Source organism: Pithys albifrons, chromosome 2 (assembly GCF_047495875.1).
Source record: "Pithys albifrons albifrons isolate INPA30051 chromosome 2, PitAlb_v1, whole genome shotgun sequence".
NCBI classification, from domain to species: domain Eukaryota; kingdom Metazoa; phylum Chordata; class Aves; order Passeriformes; family Thamnophilidae; genus Pithys; species Pithys albifrons.
The window spans coordinates 33,399,713-33,417,863 of NC_092459.1; the positions used below are offsets into that span (position 1 = coordinate 33,399,713).

Genomic DNA, 18,151 nt, shown 5'->3' on the forward strand with positions numbered 1-18,151 from the left:
AACAAGGACCATGTAGTCTAGACATAGCCAAAAAGGTGGCTCTTAAAATGTAGGATAATTTTCACAGTGGCACTTCAGTTTTTCTAGCATCTGATGAATGACTTTACTAGCCAGATAATCTCCAAGTCTTATGCATAAAAAACATTATTCAAGAGTACTTGCAGTTCATTCCTGAAACTGTCACTGAAATACAACAACCAAACTCCAGAAAGCTGAGCAATCTGACCGAGATCACAGTCCAGCAGCTTTTACAAAAGAAAAAGGCTTTGTAGGATCTGCATTTTGGTCTGCATAAAGGACTGCTGGCTAAGGACCTAAATATGAAGGAAGAAGACTCAGACATAGCACGCTCATATTCACACAGTTCAAATGTGCTTAGTTCAGTTTTCTCATTAAGTTTGAGGTTATTCATATTACACCATCCACATTAAATCAGAAATAATTTAGGAAGGTGGTAAGGTCCTCCATCAGCTGTTTAAATCAACTCAGATTATTCCCTCTTTAAAATGGGTGGCTTGGAGGGAAAGCAGTGTTACATGCCTGGATAGTTACTATTTGTTCAGTAACTTAATAGAGTCCATTATGCACCCAGTGTTTTCTACAAACACACAAAGGTGAACTCTGTTCAGAGGAACCTGATCTTGTCTTCAGACAAAGCTACATCTCCATTTTTATTCAACAAAGAATAAGGTCATTCCTTTAAAGTCAAAGAAATTACCTATTAGCACGGACGGTTTTATGTCTCTAACAATATCTTCTAGATTCTTCATTTCAGCGTGTTCATGGGCAAAACGCTGCTTCTCAGACGTTAATGAGGCACGCCCCTGAGTAAGGAACAAAGAGAAAAATATGTTTATTTTAAGTTTAATGGAACCTAATATTCTGGGATATTGGTTTACAAAGTATCCGGTTTAACACGTCCATTTTTACTTCTGCATCTATCATGTTAGACAAAGTTACACTGTGTACGGCTAATATGCTTAGGATAATTTAGGACTAATCTATTGCTGTAAGCAGTAGATAAATTGAATAATTTTACTTTAAATTCAAAGCAGCTGTAGAACACCACTGTATTAACAATTATATGAAAGCATCATTATTTTCTTCTTTGAAGCATTCTTAAATCTGTTTTATGTGTTAACAGTCAAATGCTTAAAATTACTAATGATAAAGCATAAATATATTTATAGAGCAAACAGTACAGTTATGCCAGGGAGGCAGGGAACAGATTAATAGCAACACAAAAATAGTTTCTTCCAGGTTTTTCAGTTTTGCTCTTGCCTTAAAAGAACAGAGTCTGTATGGGGGGAGTATATGGACTGTAGGGGAGCCTATATTTTGCTTCACGTTATTTAAATAATTCATTATTAAGGATGAAATAATAATAATTCTAAGGAGATGTCTGGTGCACCGTTTTTAAGCTAACAAAATTGACCCAGCTGTGAAACAACTTTCACCCTGATCTATACCGGCAATTTCCACCCACCAATGCCCAGCAAAGTTTCCAAATGGAATATGATAGATGCAGGAGAAAGGGCTATAGAGTATCATTGACATGGACTGAGCTGCAAAGAGGATTTGAGCTCACTGTAGGTAATATGGAGCGCAGGGCAAGAAGGGGCCAGAATTTGGGAAAATTATCTTAGTTGTCTCAATACATGAAGCTCTGTCTGTACACAGGCACCTGAAATCTTCAGCAGAAGAGTTTAAACACATACGCCTCCACCCCTCGTTTTAGTCTCATGCTATAGGAAACATCACTGCAAAAGCACTTTTCAAACACAAACCTAAAAGAAGGTTCCAGCCCCTCAAACACGTTACAATTTCAGACAAAAAGAAGTGGATGGAACATATATATAGGGAAGCACACAAGAAAAATTGAATGATAAGTATCATCATCACAGCTGGGCTTTGCGAATGAAGATTTGGGAAGGGCTCTCTCCACGGGCGTGCCCTTCCAGCCTGCACAGTGGATTTTTTAGGTGAGGCACAGCGTGCGTAGAACTGATCCCACCCTTTGCTCCCAAGGTTCATCTGCCATGGCCGAGCGAGCCTGGACAGTAACAGTGAAGTCCTCAGAATGCTAAATGTCATTTGGACCAAATACGAAGAACAGATCCATATCGGTTCCTCAGCCACACCTTTTCCAACTGATAAGGTCAAAGTTTCCTTAATTATGCAAGTTTATTAAGAATACTCTGAAGTATTGGAACACAATTCATTCCATGATTCCAACAAAGTATGATTTTGAGAATTTTGGTTCAATTTAAGGCTGCATATACCACTGGATATAAGTCTAGATTAATTTTTTAATGGCAAGTTTGCTCAATTTTAAGAAAACCAAGAAAGTCGATGCAACATTTCAGCCCACAATTCTGCAATGTGGCAACGAGTGGCTGTGCCAATCCCATCACTAAAGCTCCTCTGCTGATCCTGGGACAGCCACTGCAAGAGCTGGTGGGCAGAAGCAAAGGCTGTTTCTCATTTCCAGCTGCAAGGAAATCACTTCCATCCCAAGGGTACCATGGGAAGCCACAGAAGGCTGTTTTGTGGTTGAGGCTGACTGAGCTGGTCTGCCCCACAGGATGCCACCTTCTCTAGGCTCATCTGTGATTACAAGGAATTTCCAGAGATTTCTCTTCTACAGATTTTTATGTCTGGATTGGCTTATGCAGGTCTTAAGTGTTCTCCTAGAGCCATTAGCACAGAAATACTGATATGGGCACTTGGTTTCCTTTGTGGATAAAATGTTAAATTCTCCACCTCAGTATTAATAATTTTTGGCACATTCCTGCTCGAATCATTCCACCATGAATACACATTTTACAGTCTGCCATTTCCCAGCATCCCAGCAGATGTCCCCATAGTCTGCACACATGCTTTACACTAATCTCATTTTAAAGCAGGAATTTTCCGTAAAGTTTTCAAGGGAAAAATATGAAGTTTACTTTTTAGTCAGCAAATAAAAAAAGAAGGCATTTGTGACTTCCAGGCCAAATGCTTGTTGCTAGGAATAACTCCAAATACTACAACAAAAGCCACTTTCCATTCTAAACCACTGGTTGGGCTTGGAGGCAGATTTCCTGGGGAGCCAGGAATGGGTGCTCTGGGCTACCTTCCAATCCCAGGCTGCTTCTTCAGCTGGTTCCTTAATGGCTTATCATGCTGCTGTTGAGGAAGCCAGTTTTTGATGGCCTAAAAAACACCAACCTCTAGAAAACTGCCTTGGGCTACCAGGAAAAAAAGAAATCACTGCCAAGTGCTGTGACCAGTTCATTTTTCAGGCTGCCCAGGCTGGTAGTTCTGAGCACCTGCAGGATCTGCTGATCTGGGCAGATCACTCGGGAAAGGGGACCTTTGATTTTTTCACAGTGTGTAACAGCCAAGTGGTCAGGCTGACATCTGAATAGATAAAAATGTTGATATTCTTTCACTTTTAACAAAAAATAAAAATAACCAAAATCCTTCATGAAGCATAGTTACTTCCTCATACAGTTTTACACTTGATTGGCTTTTGAGGAGGTACTTTAGTATTTTAAAATTAAGATAATGACAGAGCTGTTACAACACTTACTGATGCAACACCAAGGATTCAAAGTCCTGATGTTGACAATAATCTCTCATTTAATTAGCTATGAAGGAGTACTCAGGCCACTGAATACTCAGGCATTTTTCAGGCCACAAGCGAGCAAGATTAGTGCTAGCCAGATGGGTCAGCTTAGGTCAGATTCACTTCTGCCTTATCTTAATTTCTACCTGCTCTTAATTTCACCCTTCTGAAAAAAAACCCTGAACAAACCCAAAACAAAAAAACAAACAAAAACCCCAAACCAAGTCAAAACCCAGACAATTTTAAATTTATTTATTCACTCAGCTTTGGTCTGAATTAGCTTGATCCCATTAGTCAGAATGAATCATGTCTCCAAGTAAATATTTTTCTAGTATATTAACTAAAAATGAAATATTAAATTATGTGGCTTAGCAAAAATAACAACAGCTATGCACATAGAGATTTTTCCTCTGAAAATGCTTCTAAAAGAAATTCTATGGTTAAGGGGTTTTTAAATATATATTTTTAAATAGATTAGAATCATGGAATGGTTTGGCTTGGAAGGGATTTTGTTAAGGTCATCTAGTTCAATGCCCCTGTCATGAACAGGGACACCTTCCACCAGACCAGGTTGCTCAGAGCCCCATCCAGCCTGGCCTTGAACACCTCCAGGAACGGGGCACCCACACATTCTCTAGGCAACCTGTGCCAAGGCCTCACCACCCTCATTTTAAAAAAAGTTCCTGATGTCTAATCTGAATTGACCCTCCTTCAGTTTAGAGCTATAATCCCTAGCCCTAGTACTCCATGCCCTTGTAACAAGTCCGTCTCCAGCTTTCTTGTAGGTCCCTTTAGGTACTGTAAGGCTGCTAGAAGATCTCCCTGGAGCCTTCTGTTGTCCAGGCTGAACAATACAAATTCTCTGTCTTTCCTCACACGAGAGGTGTCAGAAATGTATTTTAATTGTTAATTCACTGATCCTAAAGGAGCTACATAACACCTCCCTAAAAACTGTGTCCAAGATTCAAAGACCAGACAGATGATTTGGTTACAAAACTCTGATAATTCAGAGGACAGTCCTTCAGGTAGTATTTTTTTGCTCCCCAGATTGACAAATTAAGTTGTGCTCTCCACCAAGTAGAGAGGCGGCAGCAAGAGCATGGCTTGCTTTCCTCTGTGTCCTGCCAACTGGGCAAGTAATGGCTTGCAGGAAGAAACAATTCAGTTTTGTGCTTTTAACCTCAAACTAAGAGATTTCTGGTCCACTTAGTACAAGCTTCCAGACATCCATCCCTGAATGCCTATAGCTGGAGTAAGAAATTACAGAGTTTTTGTCAGTCAGCAGAAAGAAGAGGATGGAGCCAAAATGCAGAAGTCTCAATCTGGATTTGTGTGGTTTGCTGTCTTGTCTTCCTCCTGACACTGGAGAGATGCAGCGTGGATGGATGTGTCAGTGTTGAGCTGTTGTGACTGAAATATCTTTCAGAAGCAGAGAGCCTGTCTCCTGATGTTTCCATTTCCAGCCATGGCTATTCAGCTTTTGTACTCTGGCTGCTAGGAAATGAACTGTAAAGGACCAACTCAAGGCAGCATAAATCAAAAATTCCTCTGATCTCCTTGCGTCTCCATAATCCAAAGGTACTAACATGGCACACAGCTCACTGGTATTTCCTTTCTTCTTCTAATAGAAAAAAGAAAAAAGGTGAAATACTCCATACTAAGAAAAAATTTGAATGAGCTCTGGTGTATGAAGCTCTGAGTCTCTTAACTAGAAACATTATCTTCTGTCCCATTGGGATTTGTCTTCTAAGTCCACTGTCTTTCTCTTTAAGCATTATTAAAAATTAATTCCATTCAATGTCAAGGACTCAGAAAAATCAGCCATTTAACAACACCACTTTTCAGAACACCAAGACTTCATACAGTCTCATTGTGTCACTGAAGGACTTCAGTGCTCACCAAACAAGGGAAGAGATTTTTTCCAGGGATTCTCATCAGATATTACTGCACTATGGTTCACATAGCTGTATGAAGACTCATCTAGGCCAGACATCAGCTGTCTTAAGTTGTATTATGTTTTCTGTTATGTATAACATACGGAGATGTAGATGTACATAAAGATTTATGCATATTTCCTCCATCAAGCCATACTCCCGAATTCCAAAAAGAAAGTCTTTCACAATTAACTCCACAGGTGAACTAACAGATTTAATGTGATATTCAGAGGGGAAGATACAAACTCACAAACTCTTTCAGCAGAGAGAAGCTAAAGTTAGAAAAAGAGACTATATATTCTTCTTGCTTTTAATTCCCAAATGTATCCAGCATCTCAAGAAAGAAGTAAAAAACCATTTCCTTATAATTTGCAATGCTTTATATTCTTATATGATTTTCTTATCTTTTATGGAATAAGTAATTTGCTAGGGGTATTATTATGAATTTCCTTGAATTAAAAAAAAGGCAAAACAAAACAAAAACACGATCAAAACCCCCAAACCAACCAACTAAAAAACTACTAAAAGATAAAGTATTATGATGACAATTGTAGTATCTTTAAAGCAAAATCAGGCTGCCTGAGTGAACTATGCAAGACACTTTCACTAGAACACTGAAGACTGAGAATAACGCTCAAAAAGATTAATAAACCTTAAGTCCAAAACCTCAGTGAAAAGTTCAGAAATTACTCTGGACGATGAAAGTATTGCCTCTATCACAGTGTAATTCTGTCCCAAGAAATGTATGGTATATTTCAGATTGGAACAAAAGAGAACACAGCATCAAAAACACATATATTAGAAGTTACTGTGCTATCTCAGATGGTGGAAAGTAACATGAGCTAAATTCTTTATTAGCAAATGAATTACAATGTTAAATCAGCAGATGAAGTACAGAGATAAAGAAACAATAGCAGCATTCTCTGATTGTGACATTATGTATGAAAGATCTTGGCAATGTTAAAATGTCTCTACTCCTTAATGGATCAGAGTCATTGGCATTATATATTATTATTACAAACAGTAAAACATCGTCACTTGGACTACAGGACCTTTCAGTTCAAGGAGCCAAAACAAGTAACAGGGCTCAGTAGTTAACAGTTTTACCAAAAAAATTGCTCATATTTTGGATTTGAAATTAAAGCAGTTCTTTAGGGAAGGGTTCTGAAGTTTTTAGTTTTAGTGTCTGATCAACACAGATCATGTTTCAAGCAAATGCACATCACAGTTTTCACAGAAAGTTACTCACATCATCATATTATAGCCAAATTGAGGCTCAGATAACAAACAAAAATGACACATCAATAAAACCCTGAGAAAATTCATAGAAAACAGCTGTAAAAACAGGAGTCCAGACTGCACAGCAGACATCAATATGGGATATTACAGAACAGGAGGCAAATCTTGCAAGTACCACCAATGTGAAGTGTAATGCCATGGCCTGTTTGAGCAGGTTCTGTTGGGGCTGCCCCATGAACCATGGCTGAAGAGCAGAGCAGCTCTATGCCAGTGAGGCAAGAGGCAGGGCTGGAAGCTCTCCAGGAATTGCTGTTTCCATCAGCTGGGAGGCAGCTGCGAATAAGCCTCAGCACCGTGATGACTGCACTGTCCCATATTAGAGGCAGCGCTGGCACTCGTCCCATCTCACAACCAGGGAGGCACAATCTATTTATATAAACATTTGTCTCCATTTGACTGTGTCAACTGCAGCTTATTTAAACAAGGGAACAGAGAGATCAGTACACAGATAAATTAATAAATTCGTTTGAGGTTCTTAAATACTGAAGACATAAGAACCACAAAAGACATGAGAACTGTAGACTAGAGAGCAAACCAGTCCATCAGTAAGTAGAGTATTTCCAACTGCAAATGTTTTGGGTTTATTTGCATTTTTTCTGTGAGTTTCCCACTGCAGAGTTAAGAGCAAAACAAACAAAAAAGCAGTTGTGGAAAAAAATGTGGTTAAGAGTCATGGGAGAAGGTGGTGAAACATCTCCCTTTTGGAAGACAGTCTCCACATGGCTTTTTATCTTTCACCACAAGTAAATCTGTGGTCTGAAGGTTGTTGGTGAACCATCTGGAGAGCTCTAGGCAGGGACTGCAGACAGCGCTGGGAGCTGAGGGACCTCCCTGGGGAGTCCCACAAAGTCATGAAAGGAAGGGACAGGAGAGGCAGAGGGAGCTGCTGGGAGGTGACAGGCCAAGATGTCCCCCTGGCCAGAACTCCAGGACAGCATCAGGTACAAGGAGTCACAAAATGCAAAATTAAAAAAGTGGAAGTATGGACATGAACTCACAGGTCGGGGTTAACAAATCCATTCCCACAGGTGACAGGCACTCCTGTGCCACCTCATTTAGGAAACAAAAAAGCAGAGACGTACAAGCCCTTCCAAATCCCCATACCAAGGCTCTAATTATAAAGTGACAGTGCCTCCTGATCAGGCCCATCATCTAACACCTAAAGGTGAAGAGAGCACGTTAAAACCAGACCAGGCAACTTGGACACACAACAGCTTGTTGCCAACTGTGTGAAGAAACACAACACTGAAGAGATAATGTCATAATGGCTGGCAGTAAAAGATACAATTTAGGTAAGAAATGTAATGGTGGTGTTGACATTGTTAGAAAATCAGGGCTGTTTAAGTCCTGTAACATTTATAAAGTACATTTTCCATGTAAATAAGCAGGCATGGTTAATGGGTTAACAAGGTTAACAGGCGGGACAAAAGTTATAAAGACAATTATTGCAAGAAGATAAGATCTGGGAAGTGAAGCAAATCACAAATCCACAGAACAACTGAAAATTGAGCAAAACAATCATTCATTGCAATAACAGAGCATGACCAAAAAAAATTCATAAACCGTCTAAATTAGGTACTATCTCATCAGTACTTCTAATGCACACAGTGTCAAAGAGTTACATGCCAACAAATTTAATGGATTTTGGTGGTGTCTCTTTAAGAGAAACACCTCACCAATCATCCTTTTGCCTTGTCTTCACTTGTTTTCATACATTACTCACCAAGCAAGAGACAAATTAATGAGCTTCCTTTTTGCAAAACTTATACTTCATATAGAACATGATAAGTGAAAGATGAAAGTGCACATATTAATTTCCCAGACATCAGAATAACCGACAAAGCAAACAAGGATTGCTTCGTTGGGATGTTACTTGAGTAAAATAAGGCAGAAAGTGCTTTGAGTGATCCTGGTGCTTTGGAGATACCCAAGGCACTGCATCTTTTCTAGAATGTAAATCAATTTTTTTTTGGCTCAAAAGGTCCTAGTCAGTTACAGTCAGCCATAAAAGAACTGATCAAGAACAGAAGTGTCTGAATAATGGACTGTTGATAAAAAGAAAGCTAGAAATTATTAAAAGTTGGCTAACAGGCAGTCAGAACATTAAGTGGTATATAAAAGTTAACATTAAAACCATTATCAAATTAGTATCTAGGATGAAATAGCAACTTTTTGAAAGAGTGATTATTGATAAAATAATTTAAAAAGTCCCAGTAACAATCAGTCTGGATGGAATTCAGTCCAATATTACACTATTTAGTTGGGAGCTCTAAAGACTCTTTCACTTATATAAGGTCTACTGACTCTTATGGGAGTGACCACACCTGTATGGCACTGAAATTCTGGTATCAGTCAGAAATGTCCCTCATTCTCTTCCATCATTCTCTAAGCAGACTTGAACTATGTATGTACCCAGCTTTGATCAGACCATAAACTTTAATCAAGGTCATATTCACTGCCACTTAATTGCTTGTGAGGATCTTTTCCAAATGAGATTGCCAGGGATAATGAAATGGGGGAAGGAAGAGGGAAAATGAAATTATTTTAGGGGATTATCTACAGGTTTACGTGGTTATCTCTATTCCAATTAATTAGGATCACAGAAGCTGATAAACTTTTGGGATCTATTTCAGTCCTCCACTTAAGAAGATCAATCTTCTGAGGCTTTCAACCATTAGACCTCAGTGGATGTTCTGGTGCTCGCCATGCAGGGGATAAGATCACACATCCAGGGGACAGTTAAAACACGAATCGCTCAACTAGACACAAGAATTACTGTGCTGAACTAGAAAGAATAGAGTAGCAGACTGTCAAAAGCAACACTGCTCCATTTTGACATACTCTTTAAAATTAAGGATAACATTCATGCCTATGCAAAAGAATTTCTTTCGTGCACTAGAGATTATGTGGTGTATAAAAATCTAATGCTGCCTTGCAAATTACAGACAAACTTCACTGCAAGAAAAGCATGTTTGGCAGCCCAGGAACATTCCCATCAGCATGTCCATCCTCAGCACAGGAGCAGCCACCCTTGGCAGAGGGCAGAGAGGTTTCTACTGAGTCCTTTTAACTATAAAGAATGCCTTATTATTTGCACCACATGCCTAGGAAGTTACAAGAACCATCTTGCCTATCCCTCTACCCTGTTCTTGGTATTGCCTCAAAAAAATAAAAATAGAAGCCTTTGTAGCACATTACTAAAATGCTCAGACAATGGCGAACCTCATGAACATCCTAAAACTGATTATCACATTCTGCTTCTTCTCAGCTACTTGACACAGAAGAATTTACTGTCTTTAAAGTTAATGGGTGAAGATTTAGCCACTAAACATGACACTACAGCAGCTTTAAAGAAGATACAAAATGTGTTCATCACACACTTATGCAATTAGTGTGATTAACAGAAAAACAATATGGGAACACTGAGAATATGGGAATGGAAAGGAATGTGGAAGACATTACCCATCAACCTTGTTATATTGGTAAAGATTTATTCATCAGTCAGACAGCATGTGCTCATGGGACAGAATTCAGAAGTTCAGAATTAAAAGTGGGTCCCAACTGCTTATGTTTAATCTTCTCTATTGGGTCTGGCTGAGATGGAGTTCATTTTCCCATAGCAGCCCTGGCAGTGCTGTCCTTTGCACTGGTAGCTAGAAGGGTGTTGGTAACACTGCAGTGCTTTGGCTCCTGCTGAGTGGCGCTCACACAGCATCAGCACACTCTTTCCAACATTCTCTCATATCGAGGGGCTCGGGTGGGCAAGACTCTGGGGAGGGGAAACAGCTAGGTCAGCTGACCCAAATTAACCAAAGGGATATTCCATTCCATATGATGTCGCTCAGATGTAAAAGCTGAGTTTAAGATGACCTGAGATTAAGAGTGTCATGCTCTACTGACTGAGCTAACTGGGCTCCAGCATGGGCTCCTCTACGCACAGGTCCCTGCCAGGAGCCTGCTCCAGCACAGGTTTCCCATGGGTTCAGAGCCCTCTTTCTGATATCCACCTGCTCCGGCGTGGGTCTCCTCCACAGGCTGCAGAGGGATCTCTGCATCCCCGTGGTCCTCCATGGGCTGCAGGAGGACAGCCTTCTTTACCATGGTCCTCATCATGAGCTGCAGGGGAATCTCAGCCCTGCTGCCTGGAGGACCTCCTGCTCCTCCTTCTCCACTGACCTTGGTGTCTGCACAGCTGTTCCTCTCACATACTCTGCTCTTCTCTAGCTGCAATTAGATCTTCACATTAACTTTTTTCTTTCCTTCTTAAGTATGTTATCAGAGATGTGTTATTGTCATTCTGATCAGCTTGGCCTTGGCCAGTGCCAGGTTTGTCTTGAAGCTGGCTGGCATTGGCTCTGCTGGACATGGGAGAAGCTTCTAGCAGCTCCTTACAGAAGCCACCCCTGTAGCCTCCCCACTACCAAAACCTGGTATATCTTCAAGTACACAAGAGTGCAAAAGCAACTTTAAAAGTGTCTTTTAATTAAACATTAACATTTCCATCTGAATGTACTGAGATACTAAAGACAGGGTGTTTCAAAAAATCACGCAGTTTTAGTGTGCCAAAATTCTAATGATACAATGATCTGCAAACCTTCTTCACCCACTTCTGGAAAACAACTAATTTCAAATAGTGAAAGCATTCTGGATCAATTTTAAAAGAGCAAACAACCACAAACCGGTCCCAGCAATGCTATAAGGTCTCTAGAATGAAGTATAGAACACTATAACTATAGACAGTATAATAAACACAGCCTCCATCAGCAGCTCTTTCACCACAACATAGCAGAAAAGTTGTTCATCAGGCTTGGTTTAATGAAAACAGATGGTTCCCATGGGGGGTTGGGTGGTAAAATTAACAGGAATATGAAAACACAGCTGCATTTGAACTAAAATTAAAAAGCCACAAAGGAAAAATTCAGCAACGAAGGCCTGATAAGTGACTTTGTGGCAGCTTTTGAGGGTGGAGGAAGAAGAAAAAGGTGGAAACTGCAGTTAGGTCAACAAAAGTTCTAAGGTTGTTTTACTTTAGTTAGAACTGGTTGAAATACTACAGAAAGTAGATGAAAGGAGAAACAATGTTTAAATCTATAATCATGCATTGCAAAATTAATGATCAAAGGACAGCATAGCATATAAATGATGTAAAAATTAGTTTAGTCGGACAAAGTAATTGCTGAGTCTTCAGAGATTCTGCTATTTCTCATACTGCCAAAGCAACAGATCAGAATATTTCTAGGACTGAAAGGTCTCTCTGCTTCCATTAAAACTCTTTTGATCAAGCATATTTTTGTGAGGCAAATATGAAGGGACTCTTGTGGAACAGATTTCCATTAATACATGTCTTTAGCAGTGTAAGTGTTGGTTCAGCTTATGCAAAAGGTGATCTATGCTGTAACTTAAGGTGGCTAACAAGTCCTTCTGATTGTACAGTTTTCTCATAAATTTCCCCCATTTTACTTATGTCATTTCTAGGAGTTTGGAAAGTCTTACAAGCCTTGCAGCACTTTTCTGCAATTAGCTGAAGCCAAAATAATTTCCTAAGCAGACCTAAATCACAGCATTCTGTCTCAGGCCAGAAAAAGGAACCAGGAACAGCTTAATTACTTGCGGTATGTATTACTTCCAGGCAGTTGAATCTCAAGCCTCAAGAGGCTTACACTGTATTTTATTTCTTTTGGGTGAGGGCATTTTTCTTTCATTTTTCTTACTTTTCAGGGGAACATTTCACAGCAGAAGAAAGCCAAGAGGGGACTTGCACAGCCCTGGACCAAGGACATGTTTCCTTATGCCCAGGTCAGGCATTGACAGATCTTCAGCTTCTAGGGCCAGTAGGCTCTTCACAAACACAGTGCAGCAGTAAGCACCCACTCATTTTTAAGCTCCCCAGGATGGCTAGATGGGAAAATTGGTGCTTTCAGGTCTTCCAGGAACACAAGTAATGACCTGAAACCTGCACTGTCGGCTCCTGCTGCTTGCATCAACATCTGGCCACAAATTCAGCCCTAATCCACCTCAGACAGATGTTATGTCTGGCTATCGCAAACAGTTCACAAATATACTCCAGGCAGGACATGAGATTCAGTGGACTGCTTTTTGGACAAAACCCAAATTAAAGCTCTACCAAGAAGAATAAGTAGAGGAAAGGAACATGGAGGCTGCATGAGACACTGATTGGTTTTGGCACTGCTTGAGAGCGCAGAAGCGAGGAGGTGATGAGGAAAGTATGCAGTCACCAAGTCACTAAAAATTTAGAACCTGTGAAAGGATACAGTCATTGTGTACCAAGAGCAATAACCCAGTTTCTCGGCTGACTAGCAAATTAGCAGTGAGAGGTGTAAAGGAGCAGGGAAAAGAAAGGAAGGGGAGAGAAGAAAGGCTGTCCACCTCAACTGGACAGACATGCAGCTGAGACATCTTTGACTGCCTTAGGGCTGTGAAGTTCCTACACTTCTGCCCCTGTCAGTTTGTTTCTTAACAATACCTCATCACTCTCTACAATTACCTGAAAGGAGGCTGTAGCTAGGTGGGGGTTCTCTTCTCTCAGGCAACGAACAGTAGAACAAGAGGGCATGGACTTAAGCTCTGCCAGGGCAGGTTTAGGTTGGATATCAGAAAGAAATTCTTTAAAGAGGGAGTAATCAGGCATTGGAATGGGCTGCCCAGAGAGGTGGTGGATTCACCATCCCTGGAGGTTTTTAAGATGAGACTGGACGTGGCACTGAGTGCCATGATCTAGTAATCATAGTGGGGTTGGGTCAAGGGTTGGACTTGATGATCTCAGAGGTCTCTTCCAACCCAACTGATTCTATGATTCTATGAATACCAAGAAATGATGTTAGCTCAACTGTATTATTTGATAATCCCAGTCCCTATGGTGGAAGAAATGGTGCAACACACCATTCCTCTTGGGCAACTTCAAGGTTTCAACAGCCGCAGACAATAAACACAGGCATTCAGACATCTATGCTTGGATGCAAAATCACTTTAAGATTATTAGATGAAAACCAAAAAGACTAAAACCGCTCATTAAAAACAGAGAAACAAACAAAAAGAAAAGCACAAAAACCCACCAGTATCCTAGATAGTGGCAAACACCTGCATTTTTCTGTACCTGGACAGGCTACTTTTGTGCCTTTTGGCAAGGGCTGTCCAAGATGACCTCATAATACTCTCCCACCTCAGAGTCTGTGACCCCATTATTTTCCCTTTAACAGTATGAGTGAAAGGTGCTGTGATGCTGTTCAGTAAGCCAACGGACACTGACTGTGGAATGTATCCTCCTGATGCAAAAGTATATGAAACACAGAAGATCTTTAATATCAGATAGCTAAAGAACACCTCACAGCAGTGTGGTACCAACAAACATGACTACAAATACTGCAAACCAACCAGTAAGGTGAAAAAGCAAAGCCAGCTGGCCACTCATCCATTTCCTTTAAGTAGCTCACAAAGTATTTAATACATAACTACCTTTTAAAACATACCAGTTTCTTTATTCTGGCACATGGAATTCATATGTTTCTTTATTTTGGCACATGGAAGGAATGAGGTAAGGGTGACTGATGAAGTCTCTCAAAAGCTTCAAATTCTGACCAGTGTTGATAGCACTTCAGACCACAACATCTGCAACATGAGCTGTATCACTGTGCAGAGAAACCATTTGTTGCAATGTATCTCAATCCTTGCAGAAGGATGATTTGCCTGCCACACTAATAATGTATCTGTATGTCTTTGCGCAAGACTGTGCTCAAAAATAGTAGTCACATTAACATGGGAAATACTAAACCTCTAAGTTGAACATTTCTTTCTTTACGTAGTTTTAATGAACTGCTGAAAAATTCTTTTCATTATATGCTCATCCCTAATAGAAATAGAGCAGGAACTCCAAGCATAATCATCCTCCACCCTGAAGTAACGTGGAAGTCTGTCATTAATTCAATAAGATCTAGAAAAGAAAAACAACTTGCTATGCCAAGAGAGATATATTGTTGTAGTTGGTTTTACAGAGAATATGTCTTTATCCACAGAGTGCAAGTAATATCATGATATATAAAGGAATGAAAAAATCATATTACCTTTACTACTAGTCCTTTCGAGTCAACCAACCATATCCTTTTGGTAGCTGCCTCTTTGGACACCCCTTCTTTTTCCATAGCCATAACAACGAGGTTTGCTATCCCTAATGCAGCCTGAAGGAAAAAGAAGAAAAGTAGTATGAAAAACAAAAGAAGTCCCCTGCTCACTTGTTTCCCTGTTACCCACTATTTAGATAAGTTTCTTCATTTCATTCAACAATAAAACTGAATCACTATTTTTTCATAAAGTACTCATAATGAACTGTTGCCACCTTTTGGTAATTGGAAACCATAATGTAGAAAAATAGCAGAGATAAATCTTAAATCATTTGATAAATCATAGTACAGATAAATCTTAGATGGCACTTAGAGTGTGGAGAGTGCAATAAATGTTTAAACTAGAAAATGCTAAAACTAACATTTATTCCACATAATAGCACTTACAGCCCTGAAGTGTTCAAGGCCAGGCTGGATGGGGCTCTGAGCAACCTGGTCTCATGGCATGTTCCCTGCCCATGGCAGGAGGGGTAGAAGCAGATGATCTTTGAGGTGCCTTCCTACTCAAACTTTTCTATCTTTCTATGATATTCAACTCAGAATGCATTAAACACTTTTTCCTCTTTGAAACCTTTGTAATTTAAACCGAAGGAAATCACAGTCTGTATGCCACACAGTACAACACAGTCCTAAAAGATTTCTTGCTTTTATCTTTTTTAAAAATGTCCATCAGGAGTGTAAGTCTCCTTTTACCTACTATTCATGTGCATTGTAACTCTAGACTTGGCTGTGCTCCCAGTGAAAGCAGCGTCGAGAAAAACTCACTTATCAATATTTTGCTGAAATGTGTATAATTCTTACCGGATTTTACAACATTTCATCCAACAGATCAAACGTCACGTGTGTACCAAGCAACGAACCAAGCCAAGACACAGACCACTCAGTATTTCTGATTACTGACTCATTATACATACACTAATATGTATATTAAATATACGTATTTATGGGCTTGATTCTGTTTTCTTGTTCACTGAGAAGCAAGTGAGATTCCCATTTTTTGTAAAGAAATAAGTAGTTTTATTAAAAATGAGCTCCTCCAGGAAGGATGACATCTACCATTATCTCTTTGCAGCAACAAGCACATCGAGACAATACTAAAAAAACCCCAAACATTAGACCATGGATTCATCTGTCTATTGAACATGGAGCAAATCCAGGAGAAGAAACTCCAAAGAGATGGATAGTCTTGATCCACCAAGGCATTGACATGCCAGACATCGATACAAGTAATTCTGAAAACTGCAAATGTGGTATCAAATACCTAATGAAATTAAAGAAGCCTGCATGGGGTTGAAGACTTCATACAAGAGATGACAAGCCACACTGCAGATAAGTACAACCTTCATTTGTGAGTCAGTGTCTTAGAAATTAATACTGAAAAATCAGTATAAAAAATAACGTGCATAAAAATCTTCAGAAATGGATGACCTCAACCAGCAGAATACTGAAAAACTATACTCGATGACAAAAAAATTTCAAAGGGACACCACTTCTTACCACATAATACTGACTCATGTATGTTTTATTTACTTTCTATGATGTATTTCCTTATCTTTCAGATTTTTTTGTTCATATTGAAAGCAGTTCAATAATTTACAGCTGAAGAGCTAAAACCAGAAGTTATAAAAAGAGAACACATCTCCAAAAATGTCTTATGAAAAATACAAGGTTTGATCAGATGATCAGAGATTTTTCTGTAAGTTTACATTTGAATTAAAAACCAGCTTTCAGTATGTGTTAGTGATCACTCTACTCATTTAATCTTCTTGTTAGGTGGACACATAGCTTGATTAAACACTAAGGAAAATCATCAAAGCACAATTTTTCCTGCTGTACAAAAACACCCACCTCTCCAGCTCCCTGGAACAACACTGTGTGATCTGACAACCTGTTCTTGGTAATACGCAGAGCTGCAAGAAGACCTGCAACAGCAACAGATGCAGTTCCTGAAAGTAAATAAAAGAAAGAATATATTTGGTTATTCTGGGCACAAATGAAAAACATTACATTTTAAATAATTCCACAGCACCTTTTGGCTAAAAGATACAATTAGTGAGGGTAGCAACAAATAGGTCAGTGGAATTGGAGTATGCTCTACTTTATTCTTAAAAAAGTTAAATTAAGTGGGAATATTTTCAGAGTAACGTGAAATAAAATACGGTTGATTAATTCTCCTGTAAGGCTATAATGGCTGGGGCATTCAAACTATTATAGAATACTCTGGTTGGGACGTCTTTTAGAAGGGAAGGGTGTGAGAGCCCAGACAGAAGTATTTTGAAGGACTCCAGATACTGAAAATTATGACACTGGTTTTATTCTTAAAATAGATATACTCCAAGTACAGTAAAATACAAGACTAAAATAAAACTTCATTTCTCATGAGGAGGTTGTCAGAGTAGATGAACAAACTGAACATTTACAGAGAAGCAAAGGTAGCTGAAGGGGTAAGGACAGCTTACTTAAGACTCCAGTCCACTGTGAAAGGGGTTTCAGCTTACTAGCACCTAAAACATTGGAAGTGCCTTTTAAATCTACCTTTGAATTATGCCACATAAGGAAAAAGGCTAACATTAACTTTATGATACAGCCTGTGCAGGCCTTTCTTCTCCAAATGAGAACCACAAAGAATGAGATACTTGTCTGTCTTTGAATGGAAAAATTCTGGTCCTCACTGTAAGGAACAGCTATTAATAAAAAGTTGGGCAATAAAGAGAACTCAAGCAGGCATCTAATACAAACTTGTACAGAGTAGCAGGATAAATTATACCTCTGTGATTGCCCACATATCTTTGTCTTAACTTGTCACTAAAGTCTTCTTTCAAATGCTCTTATAATATCCTCAGAAAGCTCTTCCAGTGCTTAACTATACTTTTGGTTGAAAATTTAAATGTTTCTTTTGTTCTTCTAATTTGTCCTCTTATCTACAATTGGAAAACCTGTTCTTTTGTCTTTGTAACAAGTTCTGTATTATATTTGAAGACTAATGGTGTCCCAACCTGCTTTTCTTATGTGGAACAATCCCAGTTCTTCCACTCTTTGAGAAAGGTAACTTTTCTAAAACATTAGCACTCATTTCTCTCCTCTGAACTGTTTCTTTTATTCCTTGAACTGCAGCACCCAAATCAATACACTACACTGCAGGTGAATTGCCAGCACTGCCGAGTCCAGCTGTC

The 18,151-nt window shown here is 39.4% G+C and overlaps 1 protein-coding gene across 1 annotated transcript in view; it reads right to left on the minus strand.

Annotated features, from left to right (window-relative positions):
- ME1 (malic enzyme 1) overlaps positions 1–18,151 on the minus strand; it is a 167,035-nt gene that overhangs the window by 13,917 nt on the left and 134,967 nt on the right. Inside the window, exons 8-10 of the mRNA XM_071548681.1 lie at positions 16,827–16,924; positions 14,922–15,035; positions 719–824 (exon numbers count right to left, since the gene is read on the minus strand). Coding sequence (XP_071404782.1) covers positions 719–824; positions 14,922–15,035; positions 16,827–16,924 — 318 coding nt within the window. The remainder of the gene's footprint in view (positions 1–718; positions 825–14,921; positions 15,036–16,826; positions 16,925–18,151) is intronic.